Below are 17,162 nucleotides of genomic sequence, written 5' to 3'. Positions count from 1 at the left end.
TGGGAAAGGTGGGCGCTACAACATGGAGCTGGCCACTGCTCCTGTATAACTATAACAAACAAGGGAAAGTTGCTGCAACACATAGCAACCAATGAACAATTAGCTTTCATAAGTCTTGTCAATGTAGAAAAACAATTGAAGACCGAGGAGACTTCTTGCTCTCAGTTTATGGCAGTGGCTGCCATAAACTGAGAGCAAGAAGTCTCCTCGGTCTTCCATTGTTTTATCGGACATTTTCACGAAAAAATCGTAACTCGACGCTGGCGAATTTTCAAGGTAAATTTGCGAATTTATTCGCCGGCGGTGAAACGAGTAAATTTGCGGCGAATTCGTGCCAGGCGAATTTATTCGCCCATCACTATTTGACACCAGTAATGTAAATTGCATTTTTATATTTTATGAAATGTGAGCCCTTGAAGTTGACTCAGAGGACCAGGTTTGGCCATGGGAAATAATGTTAAAAACCCTGTCAATGTTCCCTACTGAATTTTGGAAGTCTGAACCAAGAAGTCTAAAGACCTCTGGTGTTAAGACAATGTAAGATTTACTAGGCCACACTTCACTAGTACAATAACATGTTTTCTGTGGCACCCATTCCTTATGGCTTCTGTTTCCCTTTAGTGCAACTAAGAATTTCATTCTATCCCTTAACTACCTTATTTGTTTGTTTATTTATTTATTTATGTATGTATGTATGTATTTATTTATTTATTTATTTTTATTCTAGACATTTGCAAAATGACGTCTTTAAGTAGACAAAGAGCAGTAAAAATGATATATACAGATATGGGATCTGTTATCCGGAAACCCCTTATCCAGAAAACTAGGAATTACCGAAAGGTCATCTACTATAGACTCCATTATAAGAAAATAATTCAGATTTTTAAAAATGATTTCCTTATTCTCTGTAACTAAAAAAATAGTACCTTGTACTTGATCCACACTAAGATATTCATGCTTATGGAAGGCCAACCCAGTCAATTGGGTTTATTTAATATTTACATTATTTGCATGCTTTTCTAGTAGACTTAAGGTACGAAGATCCCAATTACGGAAAGATCCATTATCCAAAAATACCTGTATTTATATCTACAGTATAAAGCTGTACCAACCTTCAACAAAAAAGAAGAGCAAACCTTAAGATATTAAGTCACACTAAGCATTTTTTTTAGGCAATATGTATACGCCAATCAAGCCTTGAACTTTCCTAACATATTATGGAGTTTTCATCTCCAACACATTACAAATAGGTCCTGCTGTGCTCGGTGATATATACAGTGTGCTGTTAGGGAGGGGGCAGCTGTGGGGGTTTAGCTGAGGGTTTCTATAAGCAGAATGCCCCTCCAAGCCTTAAACCCTGTGATTAAAGCACAAGTGCAGCTCAAACACTCATTGATCTCTTGTTTCTGTCCTCTGCCTTGAAGCTTCTTCTGATTTTTAATTTGAACAATAATGTGAATTATATTTACAACAAAGCATATTTTCAGTGTGCCAGGGGTCCGTTTTTGGGTTCTTCAAACAATAGTCACCCCTACTCCCACCAGTTTAATTTGGAAATAGAAGGCAGTACAAAAAGATTTGCAGAGCCCCTCGAGAAAATTTTGACCATGCCCATTTTTGTGGCCACAACCACCAATTACCATGTTCATTTTACAAAAATTGGTGGATTATGAAAGTTTGAACACATTTCTGTGGTTTTTAAAGTGTTGTTACAGTTTTGCTAATGAAGGCGAATTGCCCTTTAAGAAGCAGGTCACAGTTTCCCCAAGATATCTGCTTATCTTAAATAGTTACAATTGTTTCTTTGCTTATCTGAAATTGTTACAAAAGTATCCGTGCACCTGCTAGTATTCTGGGCTCTCTGCCAAAAGCCAATTAAGTTTTAGAAACTTTGTATCTTTTTCTGGTTGTTCGGTGCACGAGATCAAAGAGAAAATCGGGACACTTCAGTAACAATCCAAGACTGCCTGTTGAGCTGTCAAAGTCAAGCCTGACATTTGGGAGGTATGATTGACTGACATTGAGGTCAAAGCAATTTTCCCCTAAAACCATCTAGTTTCAGAAACAGCATTACCAAAGATATAATTTTTCTGTTACTAAAGAACAATTGGAGAAAAGATAGTGAGTAAGGTGTACCTAAATTTCATATAACCAAGAACCTCATGGCATCGTTGTCCTTAGCATACTGGTATTGAAGCCCCCAGTGCATGGATGTCCTAGCCAAACCCTTCTGTGTTTTCTCAATAGGAGTAGAGCATATACTGATACTAGGGCTATAGCTAATAGCCCCCTACCCCCTGGCCAAAACTGCCATCAAGGAATTTGATGGTGGAATTGGTATGAAACAGGTAGCCTACCTAACAGAAAGTGTGCAAAATTGTGTGGGCCAGCACCACAGTGGACAAGATATTGTGTGTGTAGATTCCTCTTTCCAAACAATTTGAGTACTCAGGCTCCAAATAATTATGATTCTATTGGATTGGCCTTCTGAGAAAACAAGACAGACCAATGGCCCAATCTGGCTTGTGCATGGGTCAGCAGCAGACCCTTAGATCATAGATTACAATTTGCAGCCCTGTCCTTCCTCCTACATTGTGGTTCTCCCAGGGACTAGAAACAAACTGAGTTAGATTCTATGGGAGTAACTCCACCAACTATTTGATTCAATTCCCTGTTTTTTTAACCAAGGAGCGACCTGAGAGACAGAAAACTATAGACCTTATTTTCCTATTTAATTCTTATTTAATTTTTATAATTTATTAGCACTGGTCACTTTATTAAGCAATGAATTGTTACGTAATGGAGAAAAATGTGATTTGGAGCAAAATAACCAAGGGAAAAAACACCTGCACTTTATAACTAATTACTTGAATTCATCTATTAACTGTTTTAAATAATTGTGAATTATAATTCATTAATTAATTCATAATCAATTGTAAAGCACTTGCACTTTTATAATACTTAACTGGATTAATTGATTAAGGTTCTAGTAATTAATTGTTATACACCGAACTAATGGTGTACTCCTCTGACTATATATAAAACCATTAAATGAATTAAGAAGTGGCAAATTAATATTTTGAAATGAATGAACTGGTCTTAAAGAGGTTGCTCTCCAAGTTGCATTGAAAATTGTTGTTAAGTGGGGATGGTAATGTAACAAAGTAAACATTTTCAAACAATGTTTCTTTCTCTTTCTCTCCTTTTAAATATCGTTTTGAATAAATAATCCTTGTGTGTTTTAAGAATTTTGGAATTTAAATAAGAGGAATTGGTAGTATTTGTATCAATTCAGATTAATTTCACTGATTCAACCTGTTAGCCATGGGCCAGTTACTATGTAGAAGTGGGCCAACACTTCCTCATTAATTGGCCCACAGGTGACTGGTTGGATCAGTGGAGATAGACAAATATAGTGAGCATTTAGGTAGGCTAGCAGCAAGACATAGAAGCAAGACGCAAGCCCTTTTGGTTGCATAGATTGTCTCTCCGCAGAGAAATGATGTCTATGCAGTAATAATGGGCAATATAAGCAATAGTAATCCTAATGTATCAGTGCAAAATCCCATGCAGACAATATCCTGAAAATTTAAATAATTCATAGATAATAGAGTGTCCGTCAAACTGCCCATTAGGTGCATTTCCCTTTTCTAAAATCCACATGACAACCATAAATCAGGTCTCACATGCCAAAACATCTTCTGGGAAAGAAACTAAGAGTAGGGGGATTAAGAGCCAGGGATGGGCCTACAGCCAACACATCAAGCATTCAAACCAAGGGTATTCACATATTAACTATTTGTTTGTGCTATTGTTGGAATGCTGGGAACAGTATCTGGAATGCTAAATAACGGTTTCCTCTGGAATAAGGGTTTAACGTTCCAGAAAATGAGTAGCATTTTAATGTTCCAAAAGAAGTCTATCAAGAATATAAGAAGTAACCTTTTCGAGCAGGGAGTTTTTAGATCTTGGATCTATAGCAGAGATCATGCCGGCACATATTCTATTTAAATGTACATTCAGCAATACCTGCATGAAGTGCGTGACTATGTCCTTAGTTCGTGTGACTCTGCACAAGGTAAATCCGCCTGGCAATGTGGAGAGAAGAAGTTATTGACCCAAAACCATCTTTATATAGCACAGGCTATATGAAGCATTTAGAGGAGCTGTGAGAAGCAGGAGTCATGTAAGGTCATGGGAGTGGTTAGACCGATAATGGACAGTTATACTGACACCTTGCAAACAAAAATTGGAGACTCTGTGTTTCAAGTATTCTAAGCTGAGTGTGACTCTCTTTTCTTTCCAGATGACAGTGAGACTGATTTGGAACTATCCACCGTACGACACCAGCCGGAGGGGCTGGAACAACTGCAGGCCGTCACCAAGTTCACTAAGAAAGAACTGCAGTCCTTGTATAGAGGCTTCAAAAATGTGAGTGGCATCTCTGTGCCCCTTTAACTTTCCACCATGTTTATAGCCAATACTGTGCTGGTATGATGCTTGGCAATGCCATCCTGTTATAGTTACCCTGTATTGCTCTTTGCTATGGTAGAATACCACCCACAGCACCTCACTTTTTCTGTTTAGTGTCAATCCTGCACTTATTGTCATTCTACTCTAGTCCATTCTTGCCTTTTGGAATTTATTGTCCATGACATTGTCCTTATCAATTTCCTTCATTTGGTATATGGCTTGCTCTAGAAGGGCTGTCTGTAAGAGGCTGCCTATGACCAGGGTATATTGATGACCAACAGCCAACCTAAACCCTCATTTAAAAACAGTATGGCGTCACTGCTTTATAAAATACTTTTTTTTCTACCTACTTTGGCATTGGCTACTCTAGAGTACAACAGATTTTGACCCAAGACCACAGCTCCTTTAATAAATGGACATTATAATGGCAAATTCCCAGGGCCAATCGGGGCAGGGGCACAATAGCCCTGCATACTGTTTGCTTATGGAGGGTACAATTCTATTCATAGCACAGTACATCCCTACAAGGGGACAAGCAGCTTGTAGCACATACTGTAAGCAGGAAGCTTTAACTGGTGCTCCTGCCTCATAGAGTTAATATATTCTTAGCCCTACCAAATGCAAGCGTGATATTGTACAGATAGATAAATATTATTATTAGATTGTAAGCTCTACAGGACAGGAACCTCCCCCTCTTGTTTCTTGACACTTAGAAATTAATTTGGACTGTAAACGTACTTTTGTACTTACTGTATGTAGAGTCTGTTATTGTATTGACCCCGTCTTTTGTGTTATTGTATTGTACATAAATAGAGCTATATACATAAAAATATACCTACATACATTTGTTTTTATTATTAAGGTTTTGCCCTTGGGAGTTGGGGATCTTGGGATCTGGGGAGGAAATTGGAATAATAATAGGAAGAAATTGTGCTAAAAAATAGTATTGCTTATGAAAGGAAATTGGGAAATTTGGTTCGTTATCACACCAGAATTCATCAGCATTACAAATGTATGTGTGTTAAAGGAACAGTAATGCCAAAAATATTCAAGTGCTTTAAACTAATGAAAGTATAATGTACTGTTGCACTACACTATGGTTTATATTAACTGTGTAGCCACGAGGGCAGCCATTTAAAGCTAAAAAAGGAGAAAAGGCACAGGATACACAGCAGAAAAGCTGTCATTGGGTACTAAATAAAAAAAAAGCCATTTTAATAAATAAGGGCCACCCCTGGGATCCTACCATTCACAGTGCACACAAAGAAACTAAGCAAACCATACATGTTAGGTCCCATGAGCCAATTCTATTTGCATTAGACAGCACTGAAACAAGGCAATTTTTCTTATAAAGCCTTTATTTAGAGGGATTTTTCTAAGACAGACATACAGCTCAGTAACATTTCAGGCTTACAAAAGCCTTTCCTAACTAATTTCCCTGCCATGAATGCATAATTTAACTTTTTGCTTACTTAAACCTGAGACCCCAGACTCTTTTCTGTTCCTTCTCATAAACCATCTTTTATTTAAATCGGTCCTCTTGGATTATGAATTGTGTGCAGAAATCTCACAATCATTGTGTAGGATCCCTACACGCCTGGGACCCCATGCAACTGCTTCCTCTGTAGCTATGCCCCTGTATCCAGGGATGTTCTTCTGAGTTAGTATTTCTCAACACGTTAAAAATTTCTCTTTCCATCACTAACAGGTTAAAAAGTTGGTGGTACACATTTTTGAATTTCTATAAAACCATTGGATTTGTGCCATCTGGATCCATAAGAAATATACCAATTAGACCGCTCCCAGCTTCCCTCTCCTGCGCTGCTCTGTGTATTCCTTGCTGGGTGCTCAGTCTGCAGCGTCCCCACCGCTTGTCACACACCAAACCGAAAAGAATGATGGCACTCCATTAAAGGAAAAGGCTGGTTTATTACAGATCCCACAGGGATCTCAAGCCCTACGCGTTTTGGGACTCAATCCCTTAATCATAGGCTGCCTATGATTAAGGGATTGAGTCCCGAAACGCGTAGGGCTTGAGATCCCTGTGGGGTCTGTAATAAACTAGCCTTTTCCTTGAATGGAGTGCCGTCATTCTTTTTGGTTTGGCATCTGGATCCATAGACTTCTTTTAATCTAGTTATTGTATCACTTCCTCAGTTCTACATGTCCTTTCTTCCTACAGACGGACCAAGTCGCAGCTTATTGGCCTGTGTGTGGGGCCATCCGGCGGGCTTCTCCGATCAGTGTCGGCCAGATCTTGATAGTGCAGATTAAAAAATCCTGTCAGATCACGGCCGCGTCTATGCGTCTATGCGGCCCCGAGATATCTGACCGCCCGTATGGGATCCATTATGATCCGATCGCTGGGCCCGATGTGGGCATATCAGGATCTCTACACCTATGGCCACCTTAAGTGTATTTCCTAACCACAGTCTTTAGCCTTACTCTTCATCAATATTTGTTTTTGTTCTTTTTGGTTATGTCCCTAAAGAACCTATTTTTACTGCCTGTGCTATTATTTGTGTGTATCTACAGGTACATTCTTATTGTATGTGATGTCGTATTTGTGCTATTCTATAACCAGTGCTCCATTGTCTGTTGCAAGTATTATCCAAGCTAGCCATACTTGGGGTAATATAAGCTGCCGACTCGGCTTCTCAAGACCAAATCGGCAGCTTATTAGACCCATATAGATCAGGCAAGATAGAAAATCCCATTGGGCAAGGGGTCAAATGATCGGATCAGCCCAATTTGGTGAATGGCCAAATCTGGCAAAGCTCCATTTGACTGGTGAATTCATCAGATAAGCAGATCTTGCCATGACTCTATATCATGGGACAGCCTACCTTATTTTGCATTGTTATTCTTTGCCTGTGTGATATCTTGTTTGGTGGGTCATATGTCTGTCCGGTGGGTCAACTATGCATCAAGGAACCATACAAATGATTATATGGTTATAGTTACAGGACAGGCTACTGCTACTGCATTTGTTATAAACTACATATGTTTTTATTTAATTGAATTAATGGCACATAATAAGAATAACAATCCATTCTGCTTAGAGTGACATCTTAGATTTCATTTTTGTTGATGGTGCTGAACTACTGTAACCTTCCAATTTGCTTTCTAGGAATGTCCAAGTGGTTTGGTTGACGAGGAAACGTTCAAGTTGATCTACTCACAGTTTTTCCCTCAAGGAGGTCAGTACACTCTTTATGACCTACGTCCATGTTTCATTCTGCTCAGTGAAGATTACAGTGATGGTCTTTAGCAAATTATATACTGTACAATGGGACGTGACACAATGCTTCAACTTAAAAGGAAAAACCTATAGTGTATGATTATTATATTTGTATAACAAATAGCCTTTAATTAGTTTTTCAGATATTGTTTTCAGTTGCTTAGGGCAGAGACACATGCTCAGATTTGGGGAGATTTAATCGCCCAGCGATAAATCACCTCTTCTTCGGGGTGACTAATCTCCCCGAACTGCCTCCCGCCGGCTAGAAACGAAATAACTGGCGGGATGGCACTCGGAGCGCTTCGTTTTCTGAAGTCCCCAAAGTTTCCTCGTGAGGCAACTTCGAGCGACTTCGGAAAATGAAGCGCACCGATTGCCATCCGGCAGGCGATCTACATTCTAGCCGGTGGGAGGCAGTTCGGGGAGATTAGTCGCCCCAAAGAAGAGATTTGTCGCTGAGCGACTAATCTAACTGAATCTGAGCATGTGTCTCTGCCCTTATAAATACAAAACTTAGTCAAGTTGAAGTTGTCTATGAACACCTTATCTTATCAATTATTTTGATCACTGTCACTGAGAGGTGATATACAAATTAGAATGTGTCTTATTTCATGACATTGGACCACTGCAAGGTGCTACATGTGTCCCAAAACACTTTTATGTATCATAGGGTATTGGTTTGGCCATATAGCATTTTGGGGTTTTGGAAGGTCTACCTCCATGCAGATTTGACAGTTAAAGGAAAACTATACCCCCCAAACAATGTAGGTCTCTATTAAAAGATACTGAGTAAAACAGCTCATGTGTAAAACCCTGCTTCATGTAAATGAACCATTATCATAATAATATACTTTTTTAGTAGTATGTGCCATTGGGTAATCATAAATAGAAAATTGCCATTTTAAAAAATAAGGGCCGCCCCCTGGGATCGTAAGATTCACTGTGCACACATACAAACCACATGTAAGGTCACATGAGCCAATTAACAGACAGAGTTCTGCCTTTTGCTTCCTCACTTCTTCCTGTTACAGTTAGTGTTGTAGTATTTCTGGTCAGGTGATCTCTGAGGCAGCACAGATAGAGTCACGAAATGGTGGTTCAAGGCAAGAGATGTAAAAGGGCAATATTTATGTAAATATATATTCCAGTTTGGTAAGATTCTTTAATATGTCATTCAATTTGATATAAACTATCTGTTGCTTAAGTATTCATTTTGGGGGTATAGTTTTCCTTTAACTAAATTAACTTTTACTATGGTGCAGACGGATTCTGACAGGTTAGAATATTGTTGGTATGCCAACCATGTATAGGGTATGCCCACATCTAATTAGCACATCCATTTTCATTTAGATCATGCCCATGTTAGTAGCTATACTTGAATTATCTTTTTTAGTGCTCTGTCCTGTCTGCACCCTAAAATGAATATTGACTCCCAGCTTTAACTGGCACAGTTACTCCAAGCATCAGTTTGCACAGTAACCCTAAACATTTAATGGGTCACACTTATCAGTTTAGGAGTTTTGGGGCCTCCTTGAATCTTTATTAGTCTCTGCCCATGGTTTAGGTCTAAAGCACATGGGGAGATTTGTCGCCCGCGTTTTTTAAAAGTGAGTTTTGCGACAAGTCATTCCTTTTGTTTGCACATGCAACTCGCATTGCCTCATGAGGAAACTTCTGGCGACTTGGGAATACGAAATGCTGCGTGTGCCATGCTGCAGGCGATTTTTCATTATAGCCGGCGGAAGACAGGGGAAAGCCGGTCAGGGAGATTAGTCACCCCAAAGAAGAGGCGATTAGTCGCCAGGCGACTAAATCTCCCTGAATCGCCAAGTGTGAAAAATTGCCTGCAGCATAGAACACGCTTGTCGTTTGGTATTCCGAAGTCGCCCGAAGTTGCCTCGAGAGGAACTTCAGGGGACTTCAGAATACCAATCGACGCATGTGCCATGCCGCAGGCAATTTTCATTTTAGCCGGCGCAAGACAGAGTTAAGGCATTTGGGGAGATTGGTCGCCACAAAGACGAGGCGATTCGTCGCCAGGCGACTAAATCTCCCCAAATTGCCCAGTGTGACCTTACCCTTCTGCGGCTGACACCAACATGACAGCACTTCCCTAGATCAGAGAGTGCTGAGTTTCTCTTTGATCCATGCCAGACAATACAATGTGGCACAGAAAGATCAAAATGACCCAGCACACAAAGGATTACAATTTCTATAGGCTGAGCTGTTCGGTAATTAAGATTATCTTGAACATTGATTATCTCTTGTCCTAATTAAATAAATATACCATACCCATGTTGTACTGGATTTTACCATCTGTAGTTAATAGGAGGAGACTGATTATTAGATTAATGACACTAGCATTCATTCACAGATTTTTGAAAAAGATTTCCTTACACTTTCAGATGCCACAATGTACGCGCACTTTCTCTTTAACGCCTTTGACATGGACAGGAACGGCGCAATCCAATTTGAGGTAATAGAAAATGGATTGGATTGTATTTTTCCCATAAAAACTCTTGACTCTTTGGGTCAAATATAACCAATGGTGAGCAGTGGACTGGATACAAAAAGTTAAATGCTGGTCAGTGTGGTGCTTTTTTTATTAAAATAATTTAAAGGAATACTGTCATGGGGAAAATGCATCAGTAAATAGTGCTGCAGCTAAGTCCTGCACTGAAATCAGTTTTTCAAAAGATGCCCACAGTCATGTGACATGTGCTCTGATAAACTTCAATCACTCTTTACTGCTGCACTGCCACATTGAAATTATATCACCACCCTTCCGTCTCACCCTGCCCCCCCCCCCTTCCCAGCAGTCTATCAACAGAATAATGGGAATGTAACAACAAGATAACAGCTCCCTGGTAGATATGAGAATAGCACTCAATAGTAAAAATCCAAGTCCCACTGTGACACCTTCAGTAGGAGAAACAATAACCTGTCTGAAAGAAGTTCCATAGTGAAGTGCAATCCATACTGGTGACTCGGGGTTCAGAAACACTGCAGTAGGACAAGACTAATAGCTTCTTCTTGTGTCTTCATTTTCATCTCAGGATTTTGTTGTCGGTCTGTCTATCCTCCTGAGAGGGACTGTCCATGAAAAGTTGAAATGGGCTTTCAACCTGTATGACATTAACAAGGACGGATACATCACCAAGGAGGTATGGGAAAAGGCCAAGGCCCATATAGAGAAACATTGGTATGAAGTTGATACATGGTGATTTAAATCAAGTTGCCCCTTGCACTGCTGAAATTATATTATATATTGCATTATATTGTATTTTTACAAATCTCCATAAGAAATATTTGACGGCAATATTAACTTCAACAAACGGCTCACATGCATACATGTATATATATGATATGTGTTTATATGATATATAATATATATATATATATATATATATATATATATATATATATATATATATATATATGATACATATCAATAACAAAATCCATCCTGAATGACGCCCTGAATGCTTGTTCCATTAGTTTCTAATCTGCAATCAATGCAGGGCCCTTAGGCTACATCCACACAGGGCCACATCTAGGCTATTGCTGGGTCTGGATGCATGCAGATCCAGGAACATGTGCTCCCAAGCTCTCTATGCTGGGCCTTGTTAAGCCAATGACTTTACCTACGCATTCACGTATCTTGCATGCCTTCCTCCCCCAGCAGGTGCTCCAGACCGGACCCAGCTGTGCAAATAAATGTAAAAAGAAAAAAAATTAGAAGTGGGTCCTTGATCACACTGTGCCCCTAGGCTATAGTTTAGGGTTGCCTGTGAATGAATCCACCCGAGTATCATAGGGTGAATGTCCATGTGCCCTCCCTGTTTTGTGTCATTAATATGTACTTAATTGTGCACTTAGCAGGATGGGAAAGTCACATATCTTATTTTTTCCTTAATTTATGGTTGTTATGGCCAGGGCCGGATTCCTGTCTTCGCCACCCTGAGGCCTCTTCATGCCGCAGGGTCCTTGTGTCCAGCACTGTCGCACAGTAGGGCCCTAGCGCCCGTCAATTTTGCATGCAAGCCCCTACAGAAGCTTGCGCTTTCAGTGCCTCTTCGAATGCAGCTACTGTCTTGCCGCCCTAGGCCTGGGCCTTTGTGGCCTCGCCACAAATCCGGGCCTGGTCATGGCTGACAATGGACACATGGCCACCATGTTTGAAACTTCCCTTAGTCAAGAGTTGAAAGGGATACTATTGTAAAAAAAAAATGTCCGAATTATTTATCTTCTATTCTGCCTCACTCTAGCTTGAAATCTAAAATGCTTAGCATCCATGACTAGCAGCCTTAAAGAAGACTGATCTTGAGAAAATATTACTTTTGTTATTGCATTTTTTTTAATAATGAACTATGATATGTCTGTTTAGATCCCCTGCAATTTGTATACCGGTCTGTTATTCAAACCACTTTTTGGGACCCAAGCAAACAGATTACATCTTAATCTGTTAACTAGAAAGGAAGACAAATATGTCTATCTGGAAAATATGTCTTGATGCCATGGTCTATATCATAATAAAACTACTGTACATTTTATTGTGAACTAAACCCAATGTGAAGTACTTTCTTTTGAAGGATTCAATTCGAATCCCGGGACTTTCTTGAACATCTTTACTTGCCCTTTGAAGGTTTAGAGAAATGTTTTGTTTAATCACTCTACCTTTAAGCTATATCGGGCAAACAATCACATGTTGTAACCAAAGAAAGATCATCCACGGCACACAATAATAGTAATTTGAGTCAGCTGCTGCTATAAATAGAGAGTATATTGACTAAGTTCAGGCTCATGGTTGGGAGACGTCATATATTTACATATTGGTCGATGTTAGTCGATGTTAGTTCTCACAATATGGAATAAGAAAAAATTCAAGCCTTTTATATCTCTCCCAATATGTTCCAGGAGATGCTTGCCATTATGAAGTCCATTTATGACATGATGGGTCATTACACTTACCCTTTGCTCAGAGATGATGCCCCTGTAGAGCATGTGGAGAGATTCTTTCAGGTGAGTTGTACTGAAGGCCTTGCACATGTCAACTGCCTGTTTGCCCCTTTGCTTTCTCACTGCAAAATCCTCTCTCTTGTAGAAGATGGATCGGAATTGCGACGGGGTTGTCACCATTGATGAATTTTTGGAAACATGTCAAAAGGTAAATAAACTCACTCAACGTGTTTCTTCTCCCCTATTTCATCTATACAAAAGCTCAAGGGGAAATTTTACGTCCAATGCCACAATGGACTGTTTTGTGGCCTCAATATGAGATGCTTTGCAGGCTATTTTGATACCAATCATGACCAAAATCATTTACTAAGTAAATACACTATGTGAAAGTTCAAGAAATCTGATTTTTAAAACAGTTAGAATTGTTTGTATAATGTAAATGATCAGCTCACTATACCTTCTGCAAGATCTCCCCTATCTCCACTGCAGTTCTAGCTGAGGCAGGCATCTTGGATTTCACTGGCTCCTCCTACCTATATCTTTCCAGCCAACTGTAGCTCTGAAATCTCGCACATGCTCAGTTGAAATTCCTTGTTGCTTATCAACCCTTCTAAGCTATTTTCAAATCAGCCAAACCTGTGTGTTAGCTGCTGTTAGCTGCTGCAGGTGGCAGCACTTCTAGTGGATACTTCTAGTGGAGGAGTTTACTAAAACAAGGCATTCTGGGTAGAATACTCAAAGCAGTGTTACAATCTGAGCATGCTCCTGAAATTTGCACATTAGAGTCTCTGTTAGAGTCTCAATATGGCCTCCGTCAGTGAAAGAACCCATTTGACAAAGTAAGGGATTTTTTTAAAACCTGCAGTTTTTTCAAAAAACTATATATGTAGTTTGATTAAACGTGTTTAGCTTGTACTGGTCAGATTGTTAATATGTGTTTGATTTTGGCTGTGATAGGTGCCCTTTAGGCACTTGGCAAGGAATCTTTTCAGCCTGTTTTGATTAACTGCCCACAAGTGAATGCATTATAGCAGGGGTCAACAAACGGTTTTACCTGTGAGCCACATCTAAATACAAATAAATTTGGGGAGCGCCACAAGCATTAAAAAAGGTCCTAGGGTGTCCAATGAGGGCTGCAAATGGTTTTAGTAGGAACTATATGTACTGTCAGATTACAGGTGGGTCTTTTTTTGGAGGTACACATGTTGTTAATGCCTCCAAATCAGAAATCCAAAAATGAGCACCTGCTTTAAGGCGACTGAGAGCAACATCAAAGGGCTTGGTGAGCAACATGTTGCTCGCAAGCCACTGGTTGGGGATCACTGTATTAAAGCAAGGGAGCCCTGGAATTATCATGAGCCTGCACTCAGTAGTAACTCCAAGACTCCTTTAAGCTTTATCAGTGCCAAAAATGGAGTCAGCTTTATGAGGAGGCCTGTGTGGTATATAAAAATGTAAACCTAAACAAAAAAGACAAAACAATCCCATGGCAGAGTTGAAGAAAATCAATTGGAAACAACAGTGCCACCTTCTGTTTGTGTTGGCTACACTTGGTAGAAAATTAAGACGAAAGCGAAATCAGGAAAGTCTTGTGATGTTGCTCTGTATGGAACTGGCCATGAAATAACTCTTCACTGCTCATTAACCTTTCTAAATAATATACAAAGCCCAAAAGACTGCAGCACACTGACAAAGTATATCAATTTTGCTATGTGATTTATATTTGCTCCAATTCGAGTAGACAAGTAATGGCAACGTTTTGGGGTCTCACAGGGCCCTTTATCAAGCCCGCAGTCATACACACCACTCAGTGTTAAATAGCAGTTAGTGAGGGTGGGTGAAAGGTTTGGTGAAGTGTAGTGATGAGAGAATTTATTCGCCAGGCGCGAATTCGCGCGATTCGCCGCCAGCGAATAAATTTGCAAAACGCAAAAATTCAACGGCGTCAAAAAAATGTTTCCGAAAAAACGGACGCTGGCTTCAAAAACGGGCGCGGCCGTCAAAAACGAGCCGTTTCGCGAATATTTCACCGTTTCGTGAAATTCGCAAGAAAACTGCGCAAATTCGACCATCACTAGTGAAGTGCTGGCCAGGAACAACAGTTTCAATTAATTACATTCCTGGACTATGTATCACAAAAGTATCCCATTGTTAACTAGTCCCTTCATTTTGCTCAAAGAAGTGTGCCAGCACTGTCCAATTGTCCAATTCCAGGACCGTATTCAATAACCTTAACCTTTTTAAGGTTATTGAATACGGTCTGGAAATTGGATAATTCTGAGTGCTGGCATTACCTTCTGCATACACTGAGAGACCACAGACCAAATGTGGACTATAACTTGCAAGAACTGTAATACACAAGTGTCTCAGATCATCCTAAATTTCCTAATTTTTCTAATTTTCAAATGAAGATTTTGTGATTGATAATTTCACTGATGAATGGCCATTTTTCTTTGTTGTTCATTCATGATGAACTTCACTTAGATTGATTCCGATTGTATATAATGAATGATAAAACCCTTGTGCACATACAGTAATATCTTTATGGACATTTGTTTCAAACTAGATGGATCATAGGATACAAGACACTATGGGGGTTATTTATCAAGGTTCAAATTTATCTCAATATTTCTAATATCCAACTCTGGGCAACTCCGAATTCCCGAATGGACCTTATTTATGAAGAAAAAAGCCCAAAAAATAGGGTCAGGCAAAACTCTGAATTGTTCAGAGTTTTCCACAAATATTAAGATATTTTTTTGAGTTTTTTGCACCAAATCCAAGAAATAATTGGATATCGATACGAACATCAGCGCAGACACTGGGACCTTCCCCATTGATCTATACAGGACCTTGAGAGGTTTTAGATGCCGGCATTTCGGATTTGGAGTTTTTAGACCACTGGACTTTAATAAGTCTTGAATAATTTGTAGTTATTTTTTTTTTTTTTTGCTCCGAAAACTACGAATTTTTCGAGCTTCAGATATTCGGACCTTGATAAATAACCCCCTAAGACTTGTTAACAAGTGGATACTTTTGTAATACATGGTCCAGGAATGTGATTAATTGAAACTGTTGTTCCCGCCCAGCACCTCCCCTAACCTTTCCCCACCCTCACTAACTATTTAACACTGAGTGGTGTGTATGACTACACTAGTCACTACAGGCTTGATAAAGGGCTCTGTGAGGCCCAAAACGATGCCGTACCTTGTCTACTCGAATTGGAGCCAATAAAAAATCACATAGCAAAATTGATCTACTTTGTGCTTCAGTCTTTTGGAATTTGTATATGACTTTCCTGACCCATGGCAGGTTGGGTAACTTACTACTAAGCCCCTAATCCCAAGGGATAATACACAGAGGTTGAACATTTCGTGTGTAACCTTTCTGAGTAGACAAGGTGTTCCTTTTCTAAGTAATTTTATTTTCTACCAACTGTATCCAGTCGGCTGCAATAAACTGCTAATATCTAGAAAAAGGTTAATACATAATGAGTGGAAATTGCAAAAGCGCTCAGAAGAGCACCCTGAACAATGTTATATTAATATGTTTCCAGTGTTTAAATTACCTTTAACCTTCTTTGGAGAGTTGGTTCTGGTGGATACTATTGAGAATGTGTGCTTCTTTTAATTATAGGATGAAAATATCATGAAGTCCATGCAGCTTTTTGAGAATGTCATTTAGAAGAGGACGTGACTTTTTGTCCATGCCAGCACTAGACGGGACCCATTCAAATCCGTGCCCCCACGTGGATCACAGCCACCACTCTTTCCTTCTGTCACAAGCAGTTGATGGATGGTGTTATTGTTCTCCCAGGGAACAGAGGATCATACTTACTGCCTGCCTGTTTGCACTGATCCCTACTCTTCACAACAAACTCACCTTTATAAAGACTGTTTTTTAAAAAAATATATATAAATTAACTAAAATAAAAAAAAAGCACATTTATCTTTGCAAGAGTCAGGATTCTCAATCAGGGATTTTTACATGAAGCTGCTCTTGCCTGAGCACCTTTACCCTTACAAAGTTGGGAGGGGACACTGACCCACCCCAGTAGCTGCATCAAAGGGTAAGAGAGAGTTTATGATCTGATTTCCTGAAAACCTGCCAAATTTCCCCAAAAGTTGTACATAAATAACAAAATGCACCATTAGGAGAATGGTTAAGAAATGGCAAAGAACTGACTTTAATTTCTCAACTATATGATGCTTGTTTTTAGCCAATAATAATTTGATACCAAGGAGGCCATACTTGAATTTACATTCATATTTTATCCAAACATTTCCCAATACATTACCAGTCTTAAGTCTTAGTTTAGAGAGCTCCAATATCTGGTATACACAACCAATAGAAAGTCATCATGAAACATGACATCTACTGATGACATCATTATGCAATATCCTAATAATGTTGTTGTTTTTTCCATTAGTGTCAAAGTTTTATGAGATTTGCATTTTTTAATCATTGGTCATGAAACAAAGATGTTGTC

General features: G+C 39.4%; 1 protein-coding gene across 2 annotated transcripts in view; it reads left to right on the top strand.

The window, feature by feature from the left end:
* The window catches only part of LOC108712760 (calsenilin), a 56,298-nt gene extending 39,677 nt beyond the window's left edge, over nt 1-16,621 (top strand). For both annotated transcript variants that reach the window (XM_041588146.1, XM_018255160.2), the window contains 7 exons: nt 4,307-4,431; nt 7,604-7,673; nt 10,120-10,190; nt 10,771-10,878; nt 12,632-12,736; nt 12,819-12,881; nt 16,310-16,621. In XM_041588146.1, coding sequence (XP_041444080.1) covers nt 4,307-4,431; nt 7,604-7,673; nt 10,120-10,190; nt 10,771-10,878; nt 12,632-12,736; nt 12,819-12,881; nt 16,310-16,357 — 590 coding nt within the window. In that variant the 3' untranslated portion in view covers nt 16,358-16,621. The remainder of the gene's footprint in view (nt 1-4,306; nt 4,432-7,603; nt 7,674-10,119; nt 10,191-10,770; nt 10,879-12,631; nt 12,737-12,818; nt 12,882-16,309) is intronic.
* Nucleotides 16,622-17,162: the final 541 nt, after the last annotated feature.

This window comes from Xenopus laevis, chromosome 3S (genome assembly GCF_017654675.1).
Source record: "Xenopus laevis strain J_2021 chromosome 3S, Xenopus_laevis_v10.1, whole genome shotgun sequence".
In the NCBI taxonomy this organism is placed as follows: Eukaryota; Metazoa; Chordata; class Amphibia; order Anura; family Pipidae; genus Xenopus; species Xenopus laevis.
The sequence above is the reverse complement of the archived record's forward strand: the minus strand, read 5'-3'. Positions and strand labels throughout refer to the sequence as shown.